The following is a 14,291-nucleotide window of genomic DNA, read 5'->3' on the forward strand; positions in this document are numbered from 1 at the left end:
ACAATCTTCCTATTTCTAATTTTCTTATTAATTCTATTTTACAGTCCCATCTGATCAATTGCATCCCCAGTTAAAGGGGAACAATAATATTTTTTTCTGCCTCAATCCATCCCAGCAGCTACCTACACCCTTCAAAAATCCTACGGCCCTTTAGATGGAGTAAACTGAGCCCCCAGTGGCCAGTGTAATGCAGCACCAGCCCTCTCTGCAGAAAGGAGTCTGCGCTGGTAAATGGTTTCTATAGCAGCAGCAAGGCTGGCAAACAGGGCTGGGCACAGACAGCAAGAGTTTCCAACCTCCCAAGGCATTTAGGCTGTTATTCTTCTGCGCTGTTCCTTCTTCTGAACAATACATGTAAGAGATGCAGCCTGGTAAGTCCTGAAGCCCAGCAATGCTGTCTGCTTGTGTGTGAATGACCAGTGTGCTGTCAGTGCTGGGGGGAACTGGGAGAGGACTGCCCTTGGGACTAGACTGTAATGAAGATCCTGCTCTGATGGAGGCAAGTTGCAAAGGAGACCAGCGGGTCATTTTACTTTATTTTGAGACAAAAATGAGCTGTGGCATAGAATAAAAATGCTTCCAACTGAATCAGACCTGAAGCCCCAGACAGCTAGAATCTATGTTATTAGTAAAGAAGCAGGACAGACAGTGTGGGGAAAGGGAGGAAGGAGGAATGACAATAATTACCTATATTTATATTGCACCTTTCATCTGGAAGGATCCCAAAGCACTTTATTGACTGATGGCCCAATTCATCAGTGACATTCATCCTGCACAACCCAAATTCAGCCCTGAGGATCAAATCCTGAAATCCTTCCCCACGCAGGGAATTTTGACCCAGTATGGACTACGGACAGCTGTAACTTGCCCTTAAATTAATTAATTCAACACGTGGATCACTCAACCTAAGGCTGCCATCTGTCCTGTTATTTCCAACATTATATTGATTTCCTCAGGGAGATTCCATGCGTCAGCAGCAGTATTTGGGGGACCAGCTCTGGAATCAGTTCTGAAGCTTGAAAAACATAATCCTGTGGGAAAATTGGGTTGTGATATGCTAAAACAAAATCCATGTCACCCCATTGAGTGGCAGGATTTTACTTCATTGGACAAACTTCCAAAAGTGGAAACTCAAGCGTGACTACTTAACGTTTCACTTTCCTATGCATGTGAATTGGAGTGTGCATTAGAAATATTTAGGCTGCTTGATTTTTAGGATATTTTCATCTCTAAATGAAAATTGATATACAAAGCCACCTCACACTGTATCTCTTTTTTTAATAAAATATGTGAATTTCATGCAAAACATTTAGTGCTTGGTATTAATCACAATTAAAGATAATCTTATTTCTGAACATCTGTGAGAGAGAGACAATAGAGTGAGTCAAAACTGCCATCAAAGTAAAAAAAGAGTTTAGAAACCTAAAGATGTATGGTTTTCAGAGTAACAGCCGTGTTAGTCTGTATTCGCAAAAAGAAAAGGAGTACTTGTGGCACCTTAGAGACTAACCAATTTATTTGAGCATGAGCTTTCGTGAGCTACAGCTCACTTCATCAGATGCATACCGTGGAAACTGCAGCAGACTTTATATATACACAGAGAATATGAAACAATACCTCCTCCCACCCCACTGTCCTGCTGGTAATAGCTTATCTAAAGTGATCAGGTGGGCCATTTCCAGCACAAATCCAGGTTTTCTCACCCTCCACCCACCACACAAATTCACTCTCCTGCTGGTGCTAGCCCATCCAAAGTGACAACTGTTCAGGAAGGACAGGCAGGGCAGAAAAGGTGGGGGAGTAGCACTGTATGTAAGGGAGCAGTATGACTGCTCAGAGCTCCGGTACGAAACTGCAGAAAAACCTGAGTGTCTCTGGATTAAGTTTAGAAGTGTGTGCAACAAGAGTGATGTAGTGGTGGGAGTCTGCTATAGACCACCGGACCAGGGGGATGAGGTAGATGAGGCTTTCTTCCGGCAGCTCACGGAAGCTACTGGATCGCATGCCCTGATTCTCATGGGTGACTTTAATTTTCCTGATATCTGCTGGGAGAGCAATACAGCGGTGCATAGACAATCCAGGAAGTTTTTGGAAAGCGTAGGGGACAATTTCCTGGCGCAAGTGCTAGAGGAGCCAACTAGGGGGGGCGCTTTTCTTGACCTGCTGCTCACAAACCGGGTAGAATTAGTGGGGGAAGCAAAAGTGGATGGGAATCTGGGAGGCAGGGACCATGAGTTGGTTGAGTTCAGGATCCTGACACAGGGAAGAAAGGTAAGCAGCACGATACGGACCCTGGACTTCAGGAAAGCAGACTTCGACTCCCTCAGGGAACGGATGGCCAGGATCCCCTGGGGGACTAACTTGAAGGGGAAAGGAGTCCAGGAGAGCTGGCTGTATTTCAAGGAATCCCTGTTGAGGTTACAGGGACAAACCATCCCAATGAGTCGAAAGAATAGTAAATATGGCAGGCGACCAGCTTGGCTTAATGGTGAAATCTTAGCAGATCTTAAACATAAAAAAGAAGCTTACAAGAAGTGGAAGGTTGGACATATGACCAGGGAAGAGTATAAAAATATTGCTCGGGCATGTAGGAATGTTATCAGGAGGGCCAAATCGCACCTGGAGCTGCAGCTAGCCAGAGATGTCAAGAGTAACAAGAAGGGTTTCTTCAGGTATGTTGGCAACAAGAAGAAAGCCAAGGAATGTGTGGGCCCCTTACTGAATGAGGGAGGCAAACTAGTGACAGAGGATGTGGAAAAAGCTAATGTACTCAATGCTTTTTTTGCCTCTGTTTTCACTAACAAGGTCAGCTCCCAGACTGCTACGCTGGGCATCACAAAATGGGGAAGAGATGGACAGCCCTCTGTGGAGATAGAGGTGGTTAGGGACTATTTAGAAAAGCTGGACGTGCACAAGTCCATGGGGCCGGACGAGTTGCATCCGAGAGTGCTGAAGGAACTGGCGGCTGTGATTGCAGAGCCATTGGCCATTATCTTTGAAAACTCGTGGCGAACCGGGGAAGTCCCGGATGACTGGAAAAAGGCTAATGTAGTGCCAGTCTTTAAAAAAGGGAAGAAGGAGGATCCTGGGAACTACAGGCCAGTCAGCCTCACCTCAGTCCCTGGAAAAATCATGGAGCAGGTCCTCAAAGAATCAATCCTGAAGCACTTGCATGAGAGGAAAGTGATCAGGAACAGCCAGCATGGATTCACCAAGGGAAGGTCATGCCTGACTAATCTAATCGCCTTCTATGATGAGATTACTGGTTCTGTGGATGAAGGGAAAGCAGTGGATGTATTGTTTCTTGACTTTAGCAAAGCTTTTGACACGGTCTCCCACAGTATTCTTGTCAGCAAGTTAAGGAAGTATGGGCTGGATGAATGCACTACAAGGTGGGTAGAAAGCTGGCTAGATTGTCGGGCTCAACGGGTAGTTATCAATGGCTCCATGTCTAGTTGGCAGCCGGTATCAAGTGGAGTGCCCCAAGGGTCGGTTCTGGGGCCGGTTTTGTTCAATATCTTCATAAATGATCTGGAGGATGGTGTGGATTGCACTCTCAGCAAATTTGCGGATGATACTAAACTGGGAGGAGTGGTAGATACGCTGGAGGGGAGGGATAGGATACAGAAGGACCTAGACAAATTGGAGGATTGGGCCAAAAGAAATCTGATGAGGTTCAATAAGGATAAGTGCAGGGTCCTGCACTTAGGACAGAAGAACCCAATGCACAGCTACAGACTAGGGACCGAATGGCTAGGCAGCAGTTCTGCGGAAAAGGACCTAGGGGTGACAGTGGACGAGAAGCTGGATATGAGTCAGCAGTGTGCCCTTGTTGCCAAGAAGGCCAATGGCATTTTGGGATGTATAAGTAGGGGCATAGCGAGCAGATCGAGGGACGTGATCGTTCCCCTCTATTCGACATTGGTGAGGCCTCATCTGGAGTACTGTGTCCAGTTTTGGGCCCCACACTTCAAGAAGGATGTGGATAAATTGGAGAGAGTCCAGCGAAGGGCAACAAAAATGATTAGGGGTCTGGAACACATGAGTTATGAGGAGAGGCTGAGGGAACTGGGATTGTTTAGCCTGCAGAAGAGAAGAATGAGGGGGGATTTGATAGCTGCTTTCAACTACCTGAAAGGGGGTTCCAAAGAGGATGGCTCTAGAGTGTTCTCATTGGTATCAGATGACAGAACGAGGAGTAATGGTCTCAAGCTGCAGTGGGGGAGGTTTAGATTGGATATTAGGAAAAACTTTTTCACTAAGAGGGTGGTGAAACACTGGAATGCGTTACCTAGGGAGGTGGTAGAATCTCCTTCCTTAGAGGTTTTTAAGGTCAGGCTTGACAAAGCCCTGGCTGGGATGATTTAACTGGGAATTGGTCCTGCTTCGAGCAGGGGGTTGGACTAGATGACCTTCTGGGGTCCCTTCCAACCCTTATATTCTATGATTCTATGATTCTATGAACTCTTTACATAATCAAGTCGGGCTATTTCCTGCATAAATCCAGGTTTTCTCACATCCCCCCCACCCCCATACACACACAAACTCACTCTTCTGCTGGTAATAGCTCATCTAAACTGACCACTCTCCAAGTTTAAATCCAAGTTAAACCAGAACATCTGGGGGGTGGGGGGGGTGGGTAGGAAAAAACAAGAGGAAACAGGCTACCTTGCATAATGACTTAGCCACTCCCAGTCTCTATTTAAGCCTAAATTAATAGTATCCAATTTGCAAATGAATTCCAATTCAGCAGTTTCTCGCTGGAGTCTGGATTTGAAGTTTTTTTGTTTTAAGATAGCGACCTTCATGTCTGTGATTGCGTGACCAGAGCGATTGAAGTGTTCTCCGACTGGTTTATGAATGTTATAATTCTTGACATCTGATTTGTGTCCATTTATTCTTTTACGTAGAGACTGTCCAGTTTGACCAATGTACATGGCAGAGGGGCATTGCTGGCACATGATGGCATATATCACATTGGTGGATGTGCAGGTGAACGAGCCTCTGATAGTGTGGCTGATGTTATTAGGCCCTGTGATGGTGTCCCCTGAATAGATATGTGGGCACAATTGGCAACGGGCTTTGTTGCAAGGATAAGTTCCTGGGTTAGTGGTTCTGTTGTGTGGTATGTGGTTGTTGGTGAGTATTTGCTTCAGGTTGCGGGGCTGTCTGTAGGCAAGGACTGGCCTGTCTCCCAAGACTTGTGAGAGTGTTGGGTCATCCTTTAGGATAGGTTGTAGATCCTTAATAATGCGTTGGAGGGGTTTTAGTTGGGGGCTGAAGGTGACCGCTAGTGGCGTTCTGTTATTTTCTTTGTTAGGCCTGTCCTGTAGTAGGTAACTTCTGGGAACTCTTCTGGCTCTATCAATCTGTTTCTTTACTTCTGCAGGTGGGTATTGTAGTTGTAAGAAAGCTTGACAGAGATCTTGTAGGTGTTTGTCTCTGTCTGAGGGGTTGGAGCAAATGCGGTTGTATCGCAGAGCTTGGCTGTAGACGATGGATCGTGTGGTGTGGTCAGGGTGAAAGCTGGAGGCATGCAGGTAGGAATAGCGGTCAGTAGGTTTCCGGTATAGGGTGGTGTTTATGTGGCCATTGTTTATTAGCACTGTAGTGTCCAGGAAGTGGATCTCTTGTGTGGACTGGACCAGGCTGAGGTTGGTGGTGGGATGGAAATTGTTGAAATCATGGTGGAATTCCTCAAGGGCTTCTTTTCCATGGGTCCAGATGATGAAGATGTCATCAATATAGCGCAAGTAGAGTAGGGGCGTTAGGGGAAGAGATCTGAGGAAGCGTTGTTCTAAATCAGCCATAAAAATGTTGGCATACTGTGGGGCCATGCGGGTACCCATAGCAGTGCCGCTGATCTGAAGGTATACATTGTCCCCAAATGTGAAATAGTTATGGGTAAGGACAAAGTCACAAAGTTCAGCCACCAGGTTAGCCGTGACATTATCGGGGATAGTGTTCTTGACGGCTTGTAGTCCATCTTTGTGTGGAATGTTGGTGTAGAGGGCTTCTACATCCATAGTAGCCAGGATGGTGTTATCAGGAAGATCACCGATGGATTGAAGTTTCCTCAGGAAGTCAATGGTGTCTCAAAGGTAGCTGGGAGTGCTGGTAGCGTAGGGCCTGAGGAGGGAGTCTACATAGCCAGACAATCCTGCTGTCAGGGTGCCAATGCCTGAGATGATGGGGCGCCCAGGATTTCCAGGTTTATGGATCTTGCGTAGTAGATAGAATATCCCAGGTTGGGGTGCCAGGGGTGTGTCTGTGCGGATTTGATCTTGTGCTTTTTCAGGAAGTTTCTTGAGCAAATGCTGTAGTTGCTTTTGGTAACTCTCAGTGGGATCATAGGGTAATGGCTTGTAGAAACTCGTGTTGGAGAGCTGCCGAGCAGCCTCTTGTTCATATTCCGACCTATTCATGATGACAACAGCACCTCCTTTGTCAGCCTTTTTGATTATGATGTCAGAGTTGTTTCTGAGGCTGTGGATGGCATTGCGTTCCGCATGGCTGAGGTTATGGGGCAAGTGATGCTGCTTTTCCACAATTTCAGCCCGTGCACGTCGGCGGAAGCACTCTATGTAGAAGTCCAGTCTGCTGTTTCGACCTTCAGGAGGAGTCCATCTAGAATCCCTCTTTCTGTAGTGTTGGTAGGGAGACCTCTGTGGATTAGTATGTTGTTCAGAGGTATGTTGGAAATATTCCTTGAGTTGGAGACGTCGAAAATAGGATTCTAGGTCACCACAGAACTGTATCATGTTCGTGGGGGTGGAGGGGCAGAAGGAGAGGCCCCGAGATAGAACAGCTGCTTCTGCTGGGCTGAGAGTATAGTTGGATAGGTTAACAATATTGCTGGGTGGGTTGAGCTATTACCAGCAGGACAGTGGGGTGGGAGGAGGTATTGTTTCATATTCTCTGTGTATATATAAAGTCTGCTGCAGTTTCCACGGTATGCATCTGATGAAGTGAGCTGTAGCTCACGAAAGCTCATGCTCAAATAAATTGGTTAGTCTCTAAGGTGCCACAAGTACTCCTTTTCTTTTTGCTAAAGATGTATGTTATTTTAATATAACACAGCATAGTCAAATATAAGACCAAAAAACCCCACAGGGCGAGGAGAGAGAATGTTAGCCCAATTCTGCTCACTTTGTTTATGTGCATAATCCTATCACGATATTGAAATCGGTAGAATTAGACCCATAAACAAGGTGAGCAGAATTTAACACTTCAAGATGCATCTAAACATTAGGAAAGTTGAAAGTGTGCATCAGACCTTTGAATTTTAAAGATCATGTCAATTAAGTATCCGCATCAATGATGTATTCCTAGTGTGTGCTTAACTGAGTGTACTGTGTCATTTCTAATTCCAGAAAAGTCAAAGAAATTCTGTGCTTCAAAAATGACTCACACACGCAACCTGGCACCTAGTTTCAAGTGAGTAGAACAGCAGTATAACTTCCCTTAGGGATTTCTGTGACTTTGTTTCAAAAAGATATTTAGCACTGTATTATAGTCTGACTCTAGATGCACATTACCTACTGCTGGAGCCCAATTGACTCTTTACTTGTATAGATTTGTCAGACCATTTGCTTACTATAAAGCTACTAGCAACTCTTCCCCCCAAATTAAACTACCTTTTAAAATTGCTTTCCTGGTATATGTGAAGATTAGAATCCTCTTGGTGTTCCTTGTTTAACAGAAAAGTTATTATTTGTATAGTCTCAAAAGTGTGCTAAGTGCCTTGTAGTGTAGACAAATGTCACAGAGTCCTTGTCTCAAAGAACTTATAGTCTAAGACAATGTACAGGAGAAGGAGGTGGTATACAAATTAGGAAACAAGTTACAGACTAAGAGTTTGATTTTTTGCAACATGCTGAACACTCTGGCCCTGATTTAACAAGGCATTTAAGCATATGCTTAATTTTAAATATGATTAATTCCAGTTGATTCAGTAGGACTATTCACTTGCTTAAGTGCTTTGCTGGATCGGGGCCAGAGTAAGGATGTTAAGCTTTTTTTCCCTCCCTCCTTATTTTTCTAAGGCCAGGTCTACACTATAAACTTACATTGGTATAACTATGTCATTCAGGGGTGTGAAAAATACACACCTCCCGAGTAATGCAGTTATACCAACCTAAACCCCAATGTAGACAGCACTATGCTGGCAGGAGAGCTTCTTCCATGCAATAGTTACAGCCTCTCACGGAGGTGGATTAACTATGCCGACAGGAAAAGCTCCTCCCATTGGCGTAGTAGCATCTTCATTGAAGTGCTACAGCGGTGCCTCTGCAGTGTTTTTGTAGACCTGCCTGGCCTAAGCCTCCTTGATGGAAGAGAATAGGTGAGATAAGGCTCATGGAAGAAATGTTTTGGGGTTTTTTAAGATGAGAGTGGGGGGTAGGACTTTTAAATATGCTGAAGGGAAAGTCAATGGGAGTTTGGTTCTTAAGGGTATGTCTACACTTGCAGAGTTTTTGGACTATAAGTTTCACCAGTGTTAGGGAACCGGGGAAAATAAAGCGCTGGTTTGTGTACTCACTTAATTCCTTAGGCGTCAGAGAGTGTTTACATTAGCAGCACTTCACAGGGCTCTAGGGCAGCCATCCCACAGAGCTGCTCTCTCCAGTCTGAAAATGGGTCTTGTGGGAAGGGAGGGGGGTGATCGCAGGACATCCTGGGTGCCTGCACAGCCTCCTCTCCCCAGACACTGAAAAGCTCCAGTAGCTCAGCATTGCTCCAAGTAGGGGATCGGGAGCAGGAATTGTCACCTGATAAGTAAGCACTTGCCAAGAAAACACAAAGGGGAGTTTCAAAGTTCCCAGGGCTTTACAGGGGGAGGAGTGGATTTCTGTTTACCTGGCATCAGAGCAGCAGAGCTGCTGGCTAGAGTGCTCACCGAGGCACTAAGAAAAGGAGGACTTGTGGCACCTTAGAGACTAACAAATTTATTGAGCATAAGCTTTCGTGAGCTACAGCTCACTTTATCGGATACATGCAGTGGAAAATACAGTGGGGAGATTTTATATACACAGAGAACCTGAAACAATGGGTGTTATATATACTCTGTAACGAGAGTGATCAGGTAAGGTGAGCTATTACCAGCAGGAGAGAAAAAAAAAAAACTTTTGTAGTGATAATCAAGGTGGGCCATTTCCAGCAGTTGACAAAAACGTGTGAGGAACAGTAGGTGGGGGGAGGGGAAATAAACATGGGGGAATAGTTTTACTTTGTGTAATGACACATCCACTCCCAGTCTCTATTCAAGCCTAATGTAATGGTGTCCAGTTTGCAAATTAATTCCAATTCAGCAGTCTCTCATTGGAGTCTGTTTTTGAAGTTTTTTTTGTTGAAGAATTGCAACTATTAGGTCTGTAATCGAGTGACCAGAGAGATTGAAGTGTTCTCCAACTGGTTTTTGAATGTTATAATTCCTGACGTCTGATTTGTGTCCATTTATTCTTTTATGTAGAGATTGTCTGGTTTGGCTAATGTACATGGCAGAGGGGCATTGCTGGCACATATCACATTGGTATGTGCAGGTGAACGAGCCTCTGATAGTGTGGCTGATGTGATTAGGCCCTATGATGGTGTCCCCTGAATAGATATGTGGACACAGTTGGCAACGGGCTTTGTTGCAAGGATAGGTTCCTAGGTAAGAGGTTCTGTTGTGTGGTGTGTGGTTGCTGGTGAGTATTTGCTTCAGGCTGGGGGGCTGTCTGTAAGCAAGGACTGGCCTGTCTCCCAAGGTCTGAGAGAGTGATGGGTCGTCCTTCAGGATAGGTTGTAGATCCTTGATGGTGCGTTGGAGAGGTTTTAGTTGGGGGCTGAAGGTGATGGCTAGTGGCGTTCTGTTATTTTCTTTGTTGGGCCTGTCCTGTAGTAGGTGACTTCTGGGTACTCTTCTGGCTCTGTCAATCTGTTTCTTCACTTCAGCAGGTGGATATTGTAGTTGTAAGAACGCTTGATAGAGATCATGTAGGTGTTTGTCTCTGTATGAGGTTGGAGCAAATGCGGTTGTATCGTAGAGCTTGGCTGTAGACAATGGATCGTGTGGCGTGGTCTGGATGAAAGCTGGAGGCATGTAGGTAAGTATAGCGGTCAGTAGGTTTCCGGAATAGGGTGGTGTTTATGTGACCATCGCTTATTAGCACCGTAGTGTCCAGGAAGTGGATCTCTTGTGTGGACTGGTCCAGGCTGAGGTTGATGGTGGGATGGAAATTGTTGAAATCATGGTGGAATTCCTCAAGGGCTTCTTTTCCATGGGTCCAGATGATGAAGATGTCATCAGTGTAGAGCAGGGGCAAGTAGAGTAGGGGCATTAGGGGACGAGAGCTGAGGAAGCATTGTTCTAAGTCAGCCATAAACATGTTGGCATACTGTGGGGCCATGCAGGTACCCATAGCAGTGCCACTGATTTGAAGGTATACATTGTCCCCAAATGTGAAATAGTTATGGGTGAGGACAAAGTAACAAAGTTCAGCCACCAGGTTTGCCATGACATTATCAGGGATACTGTTCCTGATGGCTTGTAGTCCATCTTTGTGTGGAATGTTGGTGTAGAGAGCTTCTACATCCATAGTGGCTAGGATGGTGTTTTCAGGAAGATCACCGATGGATTGTAGTTTCCTCAAGAAGTCAGTGGTGTCTCAAAGATAACTAGGAGTGCTGGTAGTGTAGGGCCTGAGGAGAGAGTCTACGTAGCCAGAAAATCCTGCTGTCAGGGTGCCAATGCCTGAGATGATGGGGCGTCCAGGATTTCCAGGTTTATGGATCTTGGGTAGCAGATAGAATACCCCTGCTCGGGGCTCTAGGGGTGTGTCCGTGCGGATTTGTTCCTGAGCTTTTTCACAGAGTTTCTTGAGCAGATGGTGTAGTTTCTTTTGGTAACCCTTTGTGGGATCAGAGGGTAATAGCTTGTAGAAAGTGGTGTTGGAGAGCTGCCTAGCAGCCTCTTGTTCATATTCCAACCTGTTCATGATGACAACAGCACCTCCTTTGTCAGCCCTTTTGATGATGATGTCAGAGTTGTTTCTGAGGCTGTGAATGGCATTGTGTTCTGCATGGCTGAGGTTATGGGGCAAGTGATGCTGCTTTTCCACAATTTCAGCCCGTGGATGTTGACGGAAGCACTCTATGTAGAAGTCCAGTCTGTTGTTTTGACCTTCAGGAGGAGTCCACCCAGAATCCTTCTTTTTGTAGTGTTGGTAGGAAGGTCTCTGTGGGTTAGTATGCTGTTCAGAGGTGTGTTGGAAATATTCCTTGAGTCGGAGACATCAAAAAGAGGATTCTAGGTCACCACAGAACTATATACTATATACCTAGGCACTATGGGATATCCTCAGGAGGCTAAAAGCTGTGTAAACACAAAGAACGTGTCTTCACTTGCACATCACCACAGAAGCATCACCAATAAGAGCTGTACGCCTCTTATGGATGTGGTTTTCTTTTTGCAGTGAAACTTCTGAGTTTCACCGCATAAAGTCATTGGTAAGTGTAGACTTTCCCATGGTTTTTGTGCAAAAAAGGGACTTTTTCCACTTGAAATGGCAAGTGTAGACATGTCCTAACTCTCTTAGGCCTTGTCTACACTGCCACTTTACAGCGCTAAAACTTTCTCGCTCAGGTGTGTGTTTTTTCACAGCTCTGAGTGAGAAAGTTTCAGCCCTGTAAAGTGGCAGTGTAGACAGTGCACCAGTGCTGGTAGCTACTCCCCTCGTGGGGGTGGTTTTTTTACAGTGCTGTTTTTTTACAATGCTCCTAGCACTGTTTTACAGTGCTCCCAGTGCTGGTGCCGTGACTACACAGCCCGGCAGCGCTTTAACATTGATAGTGAAGACATACCCTTAGACGCTTTTGAAAAACTCCATCTTCACTCAGAATGAGATTTCCAGCCATATTTTTCTCCTTTACGCCCTATGACTGGAAAGGTCTTAATGGGCCATTTCACCTTGAATGGTCCCTTGATATGAATATGTGTTAACTCCTTATGCTAAACAATTGGTTTTACCTTGTATTTAGCTGTGATGCTCTAAGTACGTTTCCCAGACCTGAACAAGAGCTCTGTGCAAGCTAGAAAGTTTGTCTCTCTCACCAACAGAAGTTGGTCCAATAAAACAGTGGTTTTCAAACTTTTTAGGCTGCATACCCCTTTCCAAATAATGTAGTCTACCACATACCCCCAGCTGAGATAGTCATAATATACCTATGATTAGATTGCCAGGTCTTACTAAATAAAGTACCTTGTCTGTCATTACAGGATTTTCTCACGTACCCCCTGATGAGACCTTGTGTACCCCTAGAGGTACACGTACCCCAGTTTGAAAACCACTGAAATAAAAGATATTACCTCACCCACCTGGTCTCTTTAATTTCCAGCCATAGGAAATCCAGTAGAAGAAAGCGTAGGAGAAGAAGGCATATGTCATGCAGCAGAGTCATAAGGAAAATGATATTGCATTGTGAGCACTGATGATGTGTTTGTCTACAGATGTGTGAGAGACTCCGCAGGGGTACCCAGGGTTGTGAGGCGTTTATGGTTTTGAAATTAATCACTTCTCCCCATAGCCTACAATCACAAAACTAGAATTTTTCTTTTTAAGGAAGCTTGAAATTCACTGTTTCCGGGTAATTTGAATTATTATAGTTAACATTGCTAACACCTTTCCACGCCTTAAAAGGGGGATAAAAGAGAAGAGCTTCATTTGAAGGCCTCAGATTTCACTTTTGTATCACTTTACCATACTTCAGAGCAGCAGAAATGTTTCCGTGATTTAAAATCCAAGGGAAATAGTGTTTCTTTAAGCTAATCCATTCTCTGTGGTGTTTTCAGCCCAGCCCACCCATCAGAAAATTGTGATAGGGTATAAATACTAAAACTGGCTAGAAACAATAGAGATGGATTTGTTCCTTTTCAGTGTCTAACATAAGCATAATGACGAATGTTTTTTAATATTCTTTCATTTTTAATAATACAGTGGAATTAACAAAATGAGCCAGGAATATTTTTAATGCTCTATTGGACTACTTCACTCTCTCCACTGGAGAAACATGCAAGAGGGGGACTTAGAAGCTCTGGCAGAACCTTCTGTTGAATATCCCCTCACAAGGAAGGAGTTTAGGCCCTGTGAAGTGTGGGGGAGCCATGTACACAAAGCCTTCCCACTACTCTGCAGCACTCTAGTCTCTCCCACCCCTTGCTAGCCTAGCTCTGCTAGGAACTTTTACACTCTTCCACACCTGCAGCTGCATGTTTGTATCCCCTTCACTCAGAGGACTGGAGCCTAGGGCCCTCAGCTATTTAGCAAATAAAGTTTTAGGGCCAGATTATGGAGGCTTCAGGGCCATAAAGGAGCCACAACTGTCCTGTGGAGAATTTCCCTATGTTGGCAGCTATGCAGGGCTGTCATAACTGGCCCCCCTGTTGCAGTGTAAGGAGTATGCAGCGGTGTGTCTGCATAGTGCTGAATGTTACAGGGATTTCTGGGCTGCTTCACAGCCCTGCTGTAAATAAGAGCAGCTCAGGAGCTGCTAAAACACATGCTCATACCTATCCCAGCCCCCACAGCAGCCCAGAATCCAAGAGGAAGGAGGGTACGAAAGATACATGAAGTCACCTTCCTCCAGTCCCACCCCAAGGCTCTGCTCGTAGTGCTATTGTGCAGCTGTAAAGTGGTGGCTCGTTGTTCAAGCTGCAGATGTGGTGGCTGGACAGACACAGGGGCCATCAATAAGTGTGAAATGGTAGGTGGAGAAGTCCCAAGGGGTTGAGAGACAGCTGCCAGAACAACCCTTGTGGGCGGGGGAGGGGGAGGGCAAGAAGATGAGACCAGAGTGGAGTGATTCAGAAGAATGAGCACAGCTGAGAGAACACCCTGTCCTGGAGGTCACAATTTGCAAATAGCATTGAATACTTAGCACAGCATTCAAACTATTAACGCCAGATGTGGCACATGACTCTGTCATAGCTTTTGAAAGGCATGAAATAAGAGACCTACAAAAATCAAGCAGAGGAAGCAGCTTAACATATATCATGGATTTTATTTTCTTCAAACCAACCCCTCCCTCCTCCCATCTATGTCATTGATTGGTTGAGCTCCTGCTGTCTGCAAACTGCCACCTGAGAAGTGTGGGAACTCCAGGTTGCTGAAGGATGGAGATAAACTTGAATTGGCCCTTATGACTACACTGCGATTAGACACCCTTGACTGGCCCATGCCTGCTGACTCAGGCTCACAGGGCTCGAGCTCTCAGAGCTGTTTAATTGTGGTGAAGATGTCCCAGGCTCTAGT

The 14,291-nt window shown here is 45.3% G+C and overlaps 1 protein-coding gene across 4 annotated transcripts in view; it reads left to right on the forward strand.

The window, feature by feature from the left end:
* The first annotated feature begins 240 nt into the window (after positions 1 to 240).
* LOC125632591 (uncharacterized) overlaps positions 241 to 14,291 on the forward strand; it is a 63,834-nt gene continuing 49,783 nt past the window's right edge. For 2 of the 4 annotated variants that reach the window (XM_075125093.1, XM_075125096.1), the window contains exons 1-2: positions 241 to 371; positions 7,374 to 7,437. In XM_075125093.1, the coding sequence (XP_074981194.1) occupies positions 362 to 371; positions 7,374 to 7,437 (74 nt within the window). In that variant the 5' untranslated portion in view covers positions 241 to 361. The remainder of the gene's footprint in view (positions 372 to 7,373; positions 7,438 to 14,291) is intronic. The other 2 variants (XM_075125094.1, XM_075125095.1) reach the window with 2 other exon arrangements.

Source organism: Caretta caretta, chromosome 2 (genome assembly GCF_965140235.1).
Source record: "Caretta caretta isolate rCarCar2 chromosome 2, rCarCar1.hap1, whole genome shotgun sequence".
Classification (NCBI taxonomy): Eukaryota; Metazoa; Chordata; order Testudines; family Cheloniidae; genus Caretta; species Caretta caretta.